At 45.0% G+C, this 15,313-nt stretch overlaps 1 protein-coding gene across 1 annotated transcript in view; it reads right to left on the bottom strand.

Annotated features, from left to right (window-relative positions):
* Positions 1 to 502: 502 nt before the first annotated feature.
* Positions 503 to 15,313, bottom strand: part of PTEN (phosphatase and tensin homolog) — a 77,856-nt gene continuing 63,045 nt past the window's right edge. Inside the window, exons 7-9 of the mRNA XM_020974958.2 lie at positions 9,014 to 9,180; positions 6,801 to 7,028; positions 503 to 3,937 (exon numbers count right to left, since the gene is read on the bottom strand). Of these exons, the coding sequence (XP_020830617.1) occupies positions 3,752 to 3,937; positions 6,801 to 7,028; positions 9,014 to 9,180 (581 nt within the window). The 3' untranslated portion in view covers positions 503 to 3,751. The remainder of the gene's footprint in view (positions 3,938 to 6,800; positions 7,029 to 9,013; positions 9,181 to 15,313) is intronic.

Consider the following 15,313-nt stretch of genomic DNA (forward strand, 5'->3'; position numbering starts at 1 on the left):
GGCTCTCCAAGACTCTCACACCAGGGGAATGCTCTGGGCCTGGGACCGGCGATCTCCTCCGACCCAGGGCAACACCAATGGTGTGTTCTGGACATTCCGAGGCCACTCCTGGAGCACAGAGAGTTCTGCTGGACACCAGCGGGATCGCAGATCACTCAAACCAGAAGTTTAAGCCCAGAGAGAGCTTTTTCTTTCCTGCTTTTACAGTAAAATTAAAATCTCAGGAGACTGATCCATTCTTGGGTTGAATGGCCTCAAAGGATAGAGGTGGGGAGTAGGGGAGAAAATCAAGACATAAATTGTAGTTTAAATACGACCCTCACTTTTTAAAAGTAACAGGACCTTTCCCAGGAGGCTGGTGTATTTAGATCCTTCTTTACCTTAAACAGAAAGAGCTCCTAGCTCAAGCCTCCTCCTCCACGCCTCTGTCCCTGTAAATACACACTACCCAATACATCAGCAACGTCAGTTCACAACGTTCGTTAATAAAACACCCACACAGTGACAAGAATGAGACTTTAATCAGTTTTAAGTGGAGTTTATAACACTAAGAGATAAAGGGTTAACAAACACAGTAACAAATGGACGTCTGATTGGTATGAGGCATTAATTATCCTGTACACATTGTATGGTGGTGGTGGTGTATCCTCAGTGCATCGCATTACACACGGAGCCACTGAGGCATAGCACTGGAGGATCTCAAGAGGCTGAATCCGAGTAAGGCTGTTGAACAGACTGGACTTTTTAGGATATATACTCTATAGGGAAACAGACTGAAAATGTGACTGGGCAGAGTCGAGGCCCTCGGAAGCCCCCGTGTCAGGGCCCAGCTCCACCCCTCCCATCTGCATGCAGGACACGCTCTAACAGTATTTAAAGGTGAACGAGGCACTTGGTGGCAACCACAGCCGTCGTTAACATATTGCACACGCTTTCTAGAACTAAAACACGGACCTTGCACCCTAATTTAATTTTTTAAAGCTGAACCATCTGAGGCTGCCTGTAAACTCCACTAAGGCTTACAGCCCACGCCACAGCAAATCATCTTTTACGCTCTCTGTTCAACTGCCCTTTGAGAATGGTGGCAAAAAGAGTCCGGGGAGGGGGGGAGGGGTGGGCGGGGCTCCAGGTGCCTGGGGAGGGCCCAGGGCCCAGCGGGGAGCTCTGTGGAAAGGGATGGATACCTTCAAGTCATTTCAGACATGGAAGCTGCTGCACATCCAGAAAGGTTAAGCATACAGTCCAGAAACTCAAAAGAGATGAGCTGCAGAATGCATCTCAGGCTACTTGTGAATACTGTCATAAATAAAGTTTTCATAAGGACTCAAAAAACCTTTCAGTCGTAGTAATTCTTGTCAAGTTCTATGGGGATGGTAACTGAAATAAAGTATAGGAGAGTATTATAATATATATTTATATATATAATATATATATATATATAATGCCATTTTTCCATTTCCAATGACTACACCATAAAATGTAAGCAAGGCTTCTCAAAAATGTGGAAACATTCAGAATTGAAACCCTCATTCAGACCTTCACATTCCAAAGGAAAAGGAAGTAGAGTGCAAAAGCCCATTAGAATGTCATTGCTTCCAACCCAGTCCTCAGTGGGACCTGTTGGCACGATACAAATGAAATTGTAATGTCTTGAGCCCAAAACTGGAGTGAACAGTGTCAATAACTGAAGTATTTAGAAGCTTGAACACTGAATTTAGTCAGCAATGCTTGTCTCTGTGAGTGGTGGGAGACACATTTCACGTGTCTATCTTAGGGGCGGCTATCTCCTGCTGGTCAGTTTCACCAGCATCACTTGTGAGCGCCAAAGCAGTATTTTTGGTGCATAAAAATCATTAAATATAAATGTGTAAATCATAAGAGCTGGGGGGAAAATTAATCATTAATTTGCTGAATGAAATTGACCACCAGATTTCAATAGCGTTGCATTACTGACCAAGCTTCTTTAGATGACATCCTGCCAAATCGAATCACCCTCCAAACTCCACAAATGCTGCTGAACTAGGCCGAATGCATTCTACATTCAATACATGAACGAGGTCAGAGCACAGCTGATGACCAATGTCAGCACCGATGAGTCAATCAAAATGGGATTTTACACCAGAAAGAAATGGGTAGTTGAATCCTGAAGATAAACGTATAGTTTGAAGTACACCAAATTTCTGGAAAATAAATGTCAACAGCATCCTCCCATCTGCTATAGCCTACCAGTGTGTTCCCTGCTGATCTCCTGGAGTCTGAGCACGCTCCTTCTGGGGCCACTTTCAAAAGGGGAGTGCGAGCCCTCCTTCCGACTACTGGCCCCCCGAATGAAGGATACAACACTGCCAGTTTAAACAGAAGCCTACAACAAACACTGTCTGATCGGGAGGAGACGAGACCCCTTCTCCTTACAGCTGGGCAGTGCCGAGAAGTTCCTTGTTTCCTGTTTACCGTGTGTCATGGTCTTTCTTAATATATAAATATTCTAGGTGCTAAGTATTCTTCAAGTAAAATTCCCTAACAGTTAATGACATTAAAAAAAGTGTGCAAAACTGCAAAACTCATGGTGATAGAATGTGTGCGGTCCAAGGGTGGAACAGCTGACAGCTAGGTGCCTGAATCAATGCATCATGAGTCTTCGGTCTCACTTACTGGGGAATCTCCCATGAAGTTTTCGGTGCAGCGTCACAACCGTGCTCCTGTTTAAGGAGGACGCAAAGCTTGCAGGCAGCACATGAAGCAGCCACAGCAGGGGGGGGGGGAGCTGGGGGCTGATGTGGGGACTAACAACCTCTGACCTTTAGCACTGGCCTCGATCACACGGGACAGGGAGCAGTCGGGACAAGTGAGAAAGCACATTTCAGAGAGCACTGTCAAGGTTTTAATCGCCGTGTTTGTCTCCAGCCTCCACATTTGTATGGTGAAGTCATTGTTGCTGTGTTTCTTCTTAGCTAAGACCCCCCTTCGGCTTAGACCCCTCGCCTGTGGGGCTCTAGGATGTTGTGGAAGGTTCATTCCTGTACCCCTAATACAGAATCACTCCTTCTAGCTGCCTTTTCTAGCACCAATATGCTTAAAAAAATAAAACGCACAAACAACAAGCAGTGAGAGCGGCCAATTTCTCCAAAGTCCAGGATTAATTACCGTAGCATGCTAAAGAAAGGTGCCTGTAGAACAGCTGGAGATGGTGCCTGGTCCAGAGTCCAGCATCAAAGAGACGCCTTTCTGAGCATTCTTTCCACTCCCCTGACCCCAATCCATGCAATATTACAATGGAGTCAAACCCTTGGGAAACTCCTCGCCACCAACTGCAGCCCTGTCTGTCGCCACGTGAGTGCAAAGGGGCAGGCTGTGAACCGGGACAGCTCGGGGAGCTCTGAAGCCACATCGGGAGGGGACAGAACACAAAGGGACATCCCTACGCATCACACACCAGGTCTGCCTCCACTTGTATAAAACTGGAAAAAGGGAAAGTGCCATCTTTATTTTTCCTAATTGAAACTTTAAGCGTCCTTTGAACACAAAAGGTATATACAGATGACAACGAGGCAGACTCCTTCCCACCGGACGGGACGAGCATCGCAAGCCTGCCACTGGGGAGAGGCCCCGACGGAACTGGTCAGGGAAAGGTCACTGTTCCTATCACTGGTCAGCTGATATACTGTCCTATTGCCATTTTAAAAAAAAGGTCCTTTTTCAGGTTCTTCAAGTTTGTCTCTGATATTTTTTCCCCTCTTGATAAAAAAAATATTCAGACTTTTGTGATCTGTGTGTGTTGATCTTCATCAAAAGGCTCGTTCTCTGGGTCAGAGTCAGTGGTGTCCGAGTATCTATAATGATCGGGTTCATTGTCACTAACATCCGGGGTGACCGAAGTGGAGCTGCTGGCCTCTGGGTTTGATGGTTCTTCTACGGTTTTTGTGAAGAAAAGCTTCACCTAGAGGACAAAAACACAAGCGCAAACCCTCCAGTGAAAACCCATAATAGGAGCAGCCAACAAGTCAGGTGGCACCCTGCTTGGGAGGGTTCCTGCCTCAGAGAAGAGGAACCAGGCCCAGAGGAGCAAGGGGCCTGCCCTGGCGAGTGCCTGCCTCAGTCACTCGCCCCCACTGCCATCTACACCGATGGAGACCGAGCACTTACACCCAGTGGCTGAAAGCAGCCCCAAAAGGCCTGCTTCAAGCATGACCCAGGAGAGGCGAGTGCCCAGAGATTGAAACAATCTTTCAGAGCAAATCCCTCGTTTTTCCAGAAGCTCATAATTCTAACGTTTTCATCAGCATTGGAATGTATTTCAATGAAAGATAACCAAATGGGCCGAGGTCCCAAGGCTCCTTCACAACCTGCTGATGTTCTATGGGGGAATTCAAAAGCGCCTTCCCATAAAGATAGTTATATATGATGCTTCCATTCCCAGCTTCACCAAATTAACCCATAACATATTTGGAATAATAAATTTTACAATAAACAAAAATAGCAGAATTACATTCTTAAAAAAAAAAACAGAAAAACAACACAATCACAAGTTTATTCTGAATGCTAGACTTGAAGGAGAAGTATCAGTGAATAAAGAGGTCAAGGGAGCTTTGTTATGGAGACACTGAAGGAGATGTTAAGAGAAGTAGGTGGTGTGGTGCAGCGGACTTCGTGATGACCCTGAAATCCTGCATCAGACCCCAACAAGCTGTGTGAGCAGAGGACGAGTCACTCAACCTTTCCACGCCTCAGGCTCTTCGTCTGTAAAGTGCTAAGGTCTAAGTCCATAAAGCTACGACTGGGGGAGAGGCGCCCTCCAGGATAGCCAACCTTCCTTAACATAGAGACCTCATTAACAATAAACATCCTTAACCCTTTTATGACTCAGAAGAAGGGAAAAGGAGTGTAGAGGAAACGAAAGAAGAAAAAGGACACAAGTGACAAGAAGCAAAAGGAAAGAGGAGGAGGAGGCTGAAAGCCTAGTGCAGCAGCCCTCCCTTGAGGAATCCGGGGGGACCACAAGGGGCGACCACAGCTCAAGGGACTGCTGGAAACAGAGTGCTGGGCACACAGGAGACCAGGGATTGACTTCAGTACTCAGGCAGCTGCCAAACTTTTTAACCTCAGGATCCCTCTGTAGTCACAAAAACTCAGAACCCTAAAAAGCTTCTGCTTATATAGGTGTTACCTACTGATGGAGCCCATGTTTGAATTAAAATGCCTTCTTACAATTACAAGTATGGTTCTGCTGCACACAGCAGGTTCCCCGAAAGTCTGCAGAATGGACGTTGTAAGAACCACTGATCCCAGAATGGCTGGGTCTGAGACAATGCATGATGGGGCTCCCCAGCGCCTGCAGCTCTCCCACCCTGGCCCTTCTGGCCTCTGTCTCAGGGATGCAGCTCACACAGTCCTTGATACACTTAGCATCAATGCTTCAAAAGGCCAGGACATTCACCCATGGATGCTCCCTTCACTGATGGCAGACTGCAAGGCACTCCTCTTACAACTTAAGCTGTTTCATGAGCTGCTATGGCTGGAAAAACATGACTTGCAATTACACAAGGACTTTTATAACTTAAGAATGATGTAGGGACCCGAATTCTTTCATCCCAGAAAAATATGAATTAGAGGGATCTTAAGGTAATGAGCAAAATCTAAGTCCAACAGTCCCAAAGGCATTCCTCACAGCAAGGTAGAGAGAAGGAGCCCTGGGTTTTGAGGCCAAAGCCTCAGGTTGGAGGCTGGCATTGCCACTTGCTCCACATGTGACCCCCGGCAGGTCCCTTCCCCTCCTCAGGCTCAGGGGCTGGACTGCTAACACCAGGATTCTAGGATCCCAATCACCAGCAGCTCAGAGAGAAAACAGACTGAAGTACTCTGATGAGCTAAAGTTGAAATGAAGTGAGATGGAGAGGGACAAATGGCCTGACTCCAGGACCCTGGCAAATATTGCATGGCAAAGGAAGTTTCTTGCATTTACAAACAAAATTCTGCTCCAGAATCAAGATGAAAACAAATGCTAACTCAAAGAGCGGCAAACGATTATTCTGATTTAGGGTTAAAATTCTGATTGTACTATTTATAGCCCAAATGCCATAGTGGACATGGGGTGAGCTGCTTGGCCTGTCTGGGACCATCTCAATCTGGGGATTAAATGACCTCAAAGGTCTCTCCGAGGCCCAGATTATGATCCTCCTCAACTATGGCTATGAGCTCGTGAAATGCTTGTCCTTTCTGAGATCTCTGTCCCCCACAAGACACGACAGTCACAAAAACCCTTAGATAACTAAAAAGCACTTCCCCTCCCCAGCATACTTTTCTTTGCATGCTACTACTTATTCAAGATGATGCAGCTAATTAACAAGATACCATCTTGATCAATTATTCACAGAACCACAGATTTAGGCTAGAAGAGACCTGAAGTCACCTAATCTAATCTGTTTGTTTTACAGATTAGGGAAAGTGAAGTCTGGCGAGGTTAAGTCACTTGCTGAAGTCACACAGTTATCAATGGATGAATCAGAATCCCAATTCAAGTTCTTAATCAAAATGGACCCCTCTTCTCCTCTGCACCACACACACACTACTTCTAATCTTAAATACAGGAAGTAAGCATATTAGGTAGTGGCTTAATGCTTACAGAACTAAAACTGAATTCATTGATAATTAACAGGTTTATGTTGCTTCTTTAGAAATTCCTCAGAAACCTGATATACATTATTTTTAGATAATTTCACATACCTCAATCTAAAAGGAACTGAAATAATTCCTTGTTTTATATCTAATTTTTAACATGAAAACCTCCACAAGGATTTACTAACCTTAAAGTTTGGAGAAAAGTATCTGTTGGCCTTGTCTTTATTCGCTTTGTCAAGATCGTTTTTGGATAATGTGAGTATGAGATATTCCTTGTCATTATCTGTTCGCTCGGCACTGCAAATACTATCAATCTCTTGATCACCACAAAGACTTCCATTTTCTACTTTGTCTGAGTTTTCCTCTGGTCCTGGTATGAAGAATGTATTTACCCAAAAGTGAAACATTTTGTCCTAAAAAAACCAAAAACAATTTATGAGCTTGTTCACCATCAACTGATGCAAAAAGAAAATGTCTCACACATCCACACCTGCCACCAGAGCATAGATAATATTTAGGATTAGGACAAAGGTTAAAAACACCAATGTCTTAGAACACATATATAGTAACACATCTTCACCCCTTAGCCATTTTCATGTCCAGGATTAGGATTTACAGTAACTTATTTTGGTTTAAAATATCAAGTCCCCTTTCTCCTTTCTAAGAAGATGTCAAAATGTGTTGGCCCTGGGCAGCTGCCATAAGTCGGCTGTTCCATGATGGCCTTGGATGGTAAGCTCTTTGTAGGGCAGAGCCCCTCAGGGCAGCCCAGCCTGAAAGGCAATTGCTCTCATTTCTGTCTCCCATTGACATTCCTGCCAGTACGATTCCCTGGGCAATCCATCCCACACAGGACTTTCTTCTATTTGCTGACCTGAACTTCTGCTGCCTTACTTTTTAAGCGCTTGTGTCTTTTTGGCCTCACCAGATTCCCCTTTGCAGACCCTCCTAGCCCGACAACACCGTCAGTTTTCAGAAAATGGTGGCCCAAGTTGCTCTACTTATGTATGTCATTAAGTTGGTGACTACAGTCTTAACTTACTAGCCTCTTGGTAAGAGAACAAGCCAATAATTCTTACAGATTTCCTGGATGTCCGTCTGGCCTTTCTACCGACCAAAGCGAAGTACTCCTCTATGCTGCTGTCCCCCTCTGCCCACCACAGCCAAACGCCAGCAGCAAGCAGGGAAGACTCATCCCAAAGAAGATCACGTGCCCACTTCATGAGGCAAAGTACAACAGTGTGCACAAAGAGATGGGATGTAAATACGTAATCCAATCTCCACTGGTCAATATTTAGAAGTGCTAATATCATGTAATCCTTCACACTCCCACAGTGGCTGCGAGGCCCACCTTCCCACGTCCTTCCCTATCAGACGAAGCCTTGTTAAAGGCCCTTGGCAACCCTTGGCTTACACATATTTCCTAGAAAAACTTCCTGGAGCCTCAAGAAAAGAAAAAGTATTGAAAAGTAAGATACAGTTTAACTTCTACTTAAGTCTTTAATGAAGAATGGGTGAAGAATGGCATGTTGTGTTCCAACTCTTCATGTTAATAAAGTTTCTCGAGAAAGCCCCTTGGGAACCCTTAAGGAGCTTACAGAAATGCTGATGATTTTATGGAGAGTCCCTGGCCAACTGGACTGATGTCTTTACCTCAGGACTCTGTAACACGCCCCAAGGACACCAACCAGCCGAAACATCCCCTATGTTCATCTAAGTTTTCTAGATGTTGGGAGTAAGTTCTCTATTGGTTTCTATGATTCATCAAGTGATAAAATCTGGGCTTAAATAAGCTAAATTTCACCTTTTGCTCTTACAAGGCGACAGTTCTAAAACAAGTTAAGGATTAAGATAAACTAAGTGCTGCTCTCTATCACGAGGTATCTCCAACTTCAATGCTACCAGCTATGAAAACACCCAAACAGGAATTGAAAAAAAAAATCTTGGAGAATCGCTAACATTACTCATTCTTGATCAGGGTCTAGATTTTAAAAGGCTCACTTAATGAACCAAGGTTCTACATGGGGGTCCATTTAAAATAGGCCTCTGCAATGCTCTTGTTGCTAGCGAGCCAGTCTGGTAAACCTCTCCACTCCTGCGTCTTCCCCTGCTCACCACACCTTTCTCCACCAGATAACACATCTCAAGCATTCATTGGGAAGCAGGAGTCAAGGTCAAATGCCTTAATCCCCAAAGCCTTTTCCCTAAAAAGAGGAAAGCATCAGAAGCAGGTAATTAATTACTTCTATCCCCTACCCTAAGGTCATTTAGAGTTATGAGGCCTCTCTCCACTCCTGCTCCTCCTCCACACCTCACTGCAGCTGGGGCAGAGCAAGGCCAGGTCCCCACTCCTGCCCAGCCTAGGGATGATCTCCTCCAAGAAAAGCAAAGTGCAAACCTTCTTGAGCATCTTGTTCTGCTTGTGGAAGAATTCCACTTTAATGTCACCGCACACCGGCAAAGGCTGAGGGAACTCAAAGTACATGTACTTGTCTTCCCGCCTTGTGGGTCCAGAAGGGGATGTGTAGATCTTCACCTTCAGCTGGCAGACCACGAACTGAGGATCTGTGAGGAGAAACACCCAGGCTTGTTACAGAGTGGCCAAACACACACCACATAACCCAAGCCTCCTGGCACGACCAAAACTAATCAGAAGACGAGCTTCCCCAACATGCTGCTTAATCCACACCTTTTTAAAAGCAGCTACAGATGGCAGCTGGTTATATTCCACCCTGGTGGATGTAGGGTATATTTCAATGCTTTGATTTAATTCAAGTTCACTCCACTAAAAACGATTCGTAGATTCAATGTTTCTAAAAATCTCCAAAATGTTTTCAATGCTCTAGAAGGTTTAATTTCACAAAACAAAAGCAGTGCAGTACCCTTAGGTCCCAGTTCAAGTCCTGCCTCTGAAACTCTGGCTATATCACCTGACCTTGCTGGGCATCACTCCTTCTGATAAACATTTTCCTCCCACAAAATAAAGAGTTTTTTAAGATGAAAGGAACCATAGCGATTAAGATTACTTAGTCTATAACCACAGCAAAAGGTGACAAATACCTTTTTTGAATGGCTGAAAGAAAATAACAATGAACACAATTACAAATTGCTATAGAATGAAGATATGAAATCTAGAATGTTCTAACAGCAGAAACATATGAGCCTTTTTTCTTCTTTTTTTCTTTTGGAAGCAATCAGGGTTAAGTGACTTGCCCTGGGTCACTGTGTGAGGGCGCATCTGAACTCACATCCTCCTGACTCCAGGGCCAATGCTCTGTCCATGGACACACCTAGCTGCCCCCATATAAGCATTTTCCAAAATGTTAGCCACATTTCATTTTAGCTCTAATACTATATTTTATTCTTATAAGGTATATAAAGCCAGAACCCAAGGGAAAACAAGAAAGGAAGAGGCATTAAGCAGAGAAAAAAAGGGGGGGAAAGTTAACAATGAACCACCAAAGAGCAAAAATTGCAAAGAATGTTTTGTTAAAATCTGCTGTAATTGTAACCCATTTTCTTAAGATCACTCTGGCAAAATTTAGCCTCTCAGCATACCATCACTCTTTACGTTATTTGAAGAAGAGCTTTGTAGGCTTATTTTTAAGGTATTTCTTATGCTTACATGCATATAGCAACAGGTGAATAGGCATACATTATTAAAAAGAAAATATAAAACAATATCAAATTAAAGTATGTAACTTTTTCAAACTTTTTTTCTTTTAGTATTCTGAGCTTGTTAAAAGTTAGCTTTTCTTCCTATTCTAGAATTTAAATTGTACTGTCAACAAAAAGAAAATGCCTGTGATTAGACAAACAGAAAGTTTCTCTAAAAATTAAATTTGAAAAAATGCCAAGTATATATAGCTATTCTCATGACAGAGGCATTTCAAACTAGATTATTTCTGAGAGGGAGACTCACAATTTAAGAAAGTAAAGGAGACAGAAGAGACGCAGAGACAGAAATGGTTTCTTTCTCTGCTGAAATCCAGGCTGGTAAAGTAGTTAGTTCCCATTGGTTTGGCCCTGTTTTAATTAACTTTTTTTTCCCCTTAAATAGTTTTCAAAAGAATACAAGGTCTTAAAAACAGGTTAGGGAAAACTGATTCATTTTGAAACAATTAAAGAGTGGAAAGAAAGTCAGTGCCCATCGATTTGAGGAATGAATGAATAAAAAGTAGCATATGAATTTAATGGAATGTTACTGAACCATGAGAAATTATGAATACGAACAGTTCAAATAAACATAGAAAGACTCATATAAACCAGTGTAGGCAAAGCAGGACCATTTAAACAATGACCACAATAACGTAAAAGCCAAACACTGAGAAGATTTCAGAAATCTCATCAATAAACTCCTCAAACTGATTAAAAATAGGTTAGGATTAGAGAGACTGATCTGACAATCATCAACACAGAAATAACTGGATCTGCAGGTGATGAAATCACCAAGTGAAATGGTATAGAGGGAGAAGAGCAGAGAATCCTGAAAGACACCTACTGTTGGAGGGGGAGGAGGATCCAGCAAAGGAGACTGAGACAGAGTGGTCAGAGAGGGAGGAGGAGAGCCAGAAAAGGTTGGGGGAGGACCCTGAAAACCTCGAGAGAAGAATGTCCAGGGCTGCAGAGAGGTCAGAAAGGACAAAGATAAAAGAATGAGAAAGGGCCACTGGATCTGGTGATTCAGATCACTGCTAACCTGAGGGCACGATTATTTGAATGAGGTCAGAATCCAGATCACAAAAAAGTTGAGAGGGAGAGGAAGGTGAGGGGAGGCATCGACTGTAGAGGGCCTTGGGAGAACAGATATGAGGCCACAGCTGGCAGGAGGGCATGGTTCAAGGGAGGGGCTTCTGAGGATGGGGCAGACAAGGGCTGGTTCAGAGACAGTGAGAGTAATCTGCTGGAAGAGAAGGGATAGAACACGTGTGCCTTGGAAAGTAGGGCCACCTCTCCATGTGTGATGGGCGAAGGAGAGAGACTGAAGTGAGATGAAGAGAGAAGAGGGAAGTCTTGGTGAATGGCATCCATTTCTTTGGCAAAACAGGAGGCAATGTCCTCGGCTGAGAAGGTGGCAGCAGAGGAGTAATGGGGGGTCAGAGGAGAGATGACAAGGTCTAGGAGAGCCACAGCGGTGGGTGGAAGGGGGCCAATTAGGGAGCTGTAAAAAAGGGTGCCCTGCTCCAGGGAGGGCCCACTTGGGATTACCAAACATGAATTTGTAGGGCATCCAATCAACATGGGCGGCGGCAGATTGTGGGAGTATCCAAGGCTGAGGCTTGGCAGGGCAAGTTTGATGAAAGAAAAGGATAGTGTGGAGTTGAAATGGCCCTCCAGGAGGTGGTCAGCACAAGGGCGAGGGCTGGGAAAGAACTGAGGGACAGAGGAAAGAAAGGTGATGGTGGGGAAAAAGAACAGGGTTTGGGGTTACAAGGCACAGGCTGACACAGAAGACACCAGCCTGGCATTAGAAGGGAGAGGTCCTGACATAAAAGTGAAACACTTGGAGGGGATGGTGAGAGCAACGACCCACCCCTAAAAACCCAATGACTGAACAATGGAGCAGAAATGAAGAAATGCAGACCTAAAGGGATTATCTGAGAAATCCAAGGAAGGAAGCACTGGTTACCAGGGAAATTGCAGAGAAAAATGGGAGCAAAGTCTTGGTTCAATATATTGAGTCTAAATTGTAAAAGCCTTCCAAATCAATAAGCATTATTAAATGCAAAGATGACCAATGATGAGAAGAATCAGTGTTGGGGGGGGGGAGAAACAGGCACACTAATACATTGTTGGTGGAGCTGTGAATTGGTACAACCATTCGGGAAAGCAATTTGGAACTATGCAAATAAAATGATGAGAATATATCCACACCCTTCGACCCAGAGATTCCACCTCTAGGCTTTTACTCAATCCCCAACACCTGCTCAAACAGGATCCTCCTTTCACCAAAATATTTGGAGCGGCATTTTTTGTGACTGCAAAGAACTGGAAAAAAAAAAAGTAGAAGCCCATCAATTGGGGAATGGCTAAACAAATTGTGGTATGGGAATATAATGGAAATTTACTGTGCTGTAAGAAATAATGGAGGATAACAACAAAACAACTAACATTCATGAAGCACCTATTAGGTGCTGAGGCTTGTACTAAGTGCTTTACAAATTTCATCTCATTAGACCCTCACAATCACCCTGGGAGGCAGTCGCTATCGTTATCCCCATTTTACACATGAGGAAACTGAGGCAGACTTGCCCAGTGTCACGCAGCCAGTCAGTGTCTGAGGCCGGACCTGAACTTGGGTCTTTTTGAATGCAGGCCCTGCCCTCTACATGAGCTGATGCAGAGTGTGAAGTCAGCAGAGCCAAGAAAACAGTACACACAGTGACAACAGGCCCCCACACAAGAATCAGAAACAAATGCTGCGAAACACCAAACCAAAGCTCAGCTCTAGAGAAGAGACGGAAGAAGATGCCACCCCGTGCCACCCTTCCGCAGCAAGGAGGGTAACAAGCACAGGCATCGCAAGTGAGCTCAGTCTTTCTTCGAGGCTGTGATTGGTTATGCTCATTTCTCCTACTGTCTTTAAAAAAAAATGATTTGTTACACAGGATGGCTCCCTGGGAGGAGAAGGAAGGAGGTAAGGGGCAGTAAGCAAGGGTGGGGTTTAACAAAATTAAAAGAAAATACAGTTTGCACAGAGACAGGCTTTTAAACACCAACTGAGGAGTCTGGAACGCTCCAGAAGCTTCCTGAGCAGTGGGGAGACGTGGCCAGGCCTTTGGGGGAGAGACCTCCGTCCTTGGCAGCTACGTGAACGCAAGGCTGGCTGGGCAGAGACGGGAGGAAAAGACCAACGGTGACGCAGGAACAAGGCCCGGCAGAGGCAACGAGTGCCAGGTGCCAGGGTGGTGGCCACACCAGGAGAAAAAAGGGGACAAACCCAGAAGACAGAAGAAGGTAGGAAGAAATCAGAAAGGCTTCGCAGCTGATCAGATCTAGGAGATGAACGAATGAGGGAAAGCAGCAAGGGTGTTTTCATAGGCCACAGTTCTCTTCAGACGATGAGCAACTGAGAACAACTGCGAAAGTTCTATCAAATTAAACGAGTTTCCAGATTTACTGGGTTGCTGACTCCAGGTTAACCGTGGTTCACTTATTCAGTCTTTCAGGAAGTAGGTGCCTTGAGCACAACTGTGTTTCTGACAAGCATGAGCTATTATCATTTGTATTAAGAGTCAATGCACTCAGAGAAGCCAGGTCCTCAGGCCGAGTTACACTGTGGGCATCTGCTTCTGCCATCGTTCCCCTCCTGGGCCACCCTAGAAGCGCTAAGTGTAACTGGACCCAAAGGATGATGAACGGTCTTACAAAGCCTACGGAGAACTCAAGTTTTAACGTAAAAATATAAAGTCTGTAATGAAAAGGAAGCTTTTGCTTTACTGCTCTGGTATAACACTGACATTCATAAGACACTTTAAAGTCTGCAAAGTACTTTCTATAAAGTTATGTCATAGCCTCTAGACATTTAAGAAAGATTTTGTGATGTCCCAGTAACCGAAGTAACGATAATTAGTCATGAGATCCAAAATATCTTGTCACTTAGTAGAAAGAGCCTCAGCTTGTCGTGGAAAGGAATACTCACTGCAGATGGAGAACAAGGACCGGGCCATGATCACCTCAAATAACTCCTGTAACTGAGCGCTGAAGGTACGGGGTCAGCCAGTGGGGGAAGGGGTGGGAGTGGGAGGGTCAGGATTGTGCGGCAGGCTCACACAGGTGAGAAGGAGGGGGTCGTGTGTAAAGAGACTGAAAAGGTAGGAGGGAGCAGATGTGAAGAAAACTAAATATCAAACACGGGATTCTATATTGATTTGAAATGTAATGGGGGCCCCTGGAGTTTACTAAGCAAGACCAGCTGGTGGCATGTGGAGGATGGACTGAGCCGAGGTAGCTTCAGACAGACCCTCCAGGCACCGACCGCAATGCTCCGGGCAATGGATGGTGAAGGCCAGAAATGGGGGTGGGGTGTCTATGCTAGTTGAGAAAAGGGGGCTGCATGCAAGATACTTTGTGGAGTGTCTACAGTGTCTACAATCCAGCATCTTTAGTCACCCAATGGACATTTTAAATTGAATACACGACAGCATCTCAAAACCACCACATCCAAGCCAGAACGCTTTCTCTTTCCTGACAACTCCACTGCTCTCACGACCTTTCCTTTTTCACCCGCGAATATTTATTACACACCTACTATGTGCCAGGCCCGGTGCTAAGCACCGGGGATACCAAGAGAGGAAAAACGAGTCTCTGCTCCCCAGGAGTCCACCATCTAATGGGGGGACAACACGTAACTAGCTACACACAAGATAGAGCGGAACACGACCGCGCAGGGAAGGCCCCGGAATGAGTCAATCGCCAAATTCTGCAACCTCCCCGGCATCCTCCACTCATCACTCTCACCCCAGAGGAACACGCTCACCAAGTCTCGTCATCACATAAACTGCTCAGCCAGACGAGGAGTGGTCAGAAGTGGGAGGCCACCTGTGTGCCAGGCTCCAGAGAAGACCAGCCCAACCCTGGGGAGCACTTTCAGGAGAGAACGAAGGAAGAGCAGGGAGACGAAGTGCTCTGCAGCCCGGCGGCCCGCAGCCCGCCTCCCATCTCCTCTGCGATGAAGGCACATACAGAGCCGTACGTG

This window comes from Phascolarctos cinereus, unplaced genomic scaffold (genome assembly GCF_003287225.1).
Source record: "Phascolarctos cinereus isolate Bilbo 61053 unplaced genomic scaffold, phaCin_HiC Scaffold_3;HRSCAF=262, whole genome shotgun sequence".
Lineage (NCBI taxonomy): Eukaryota > Metazoa > Chordata > Mammalia > Diprotodontia > Phascolarctidae > Phascolarctos > Phascolarctos cinereus.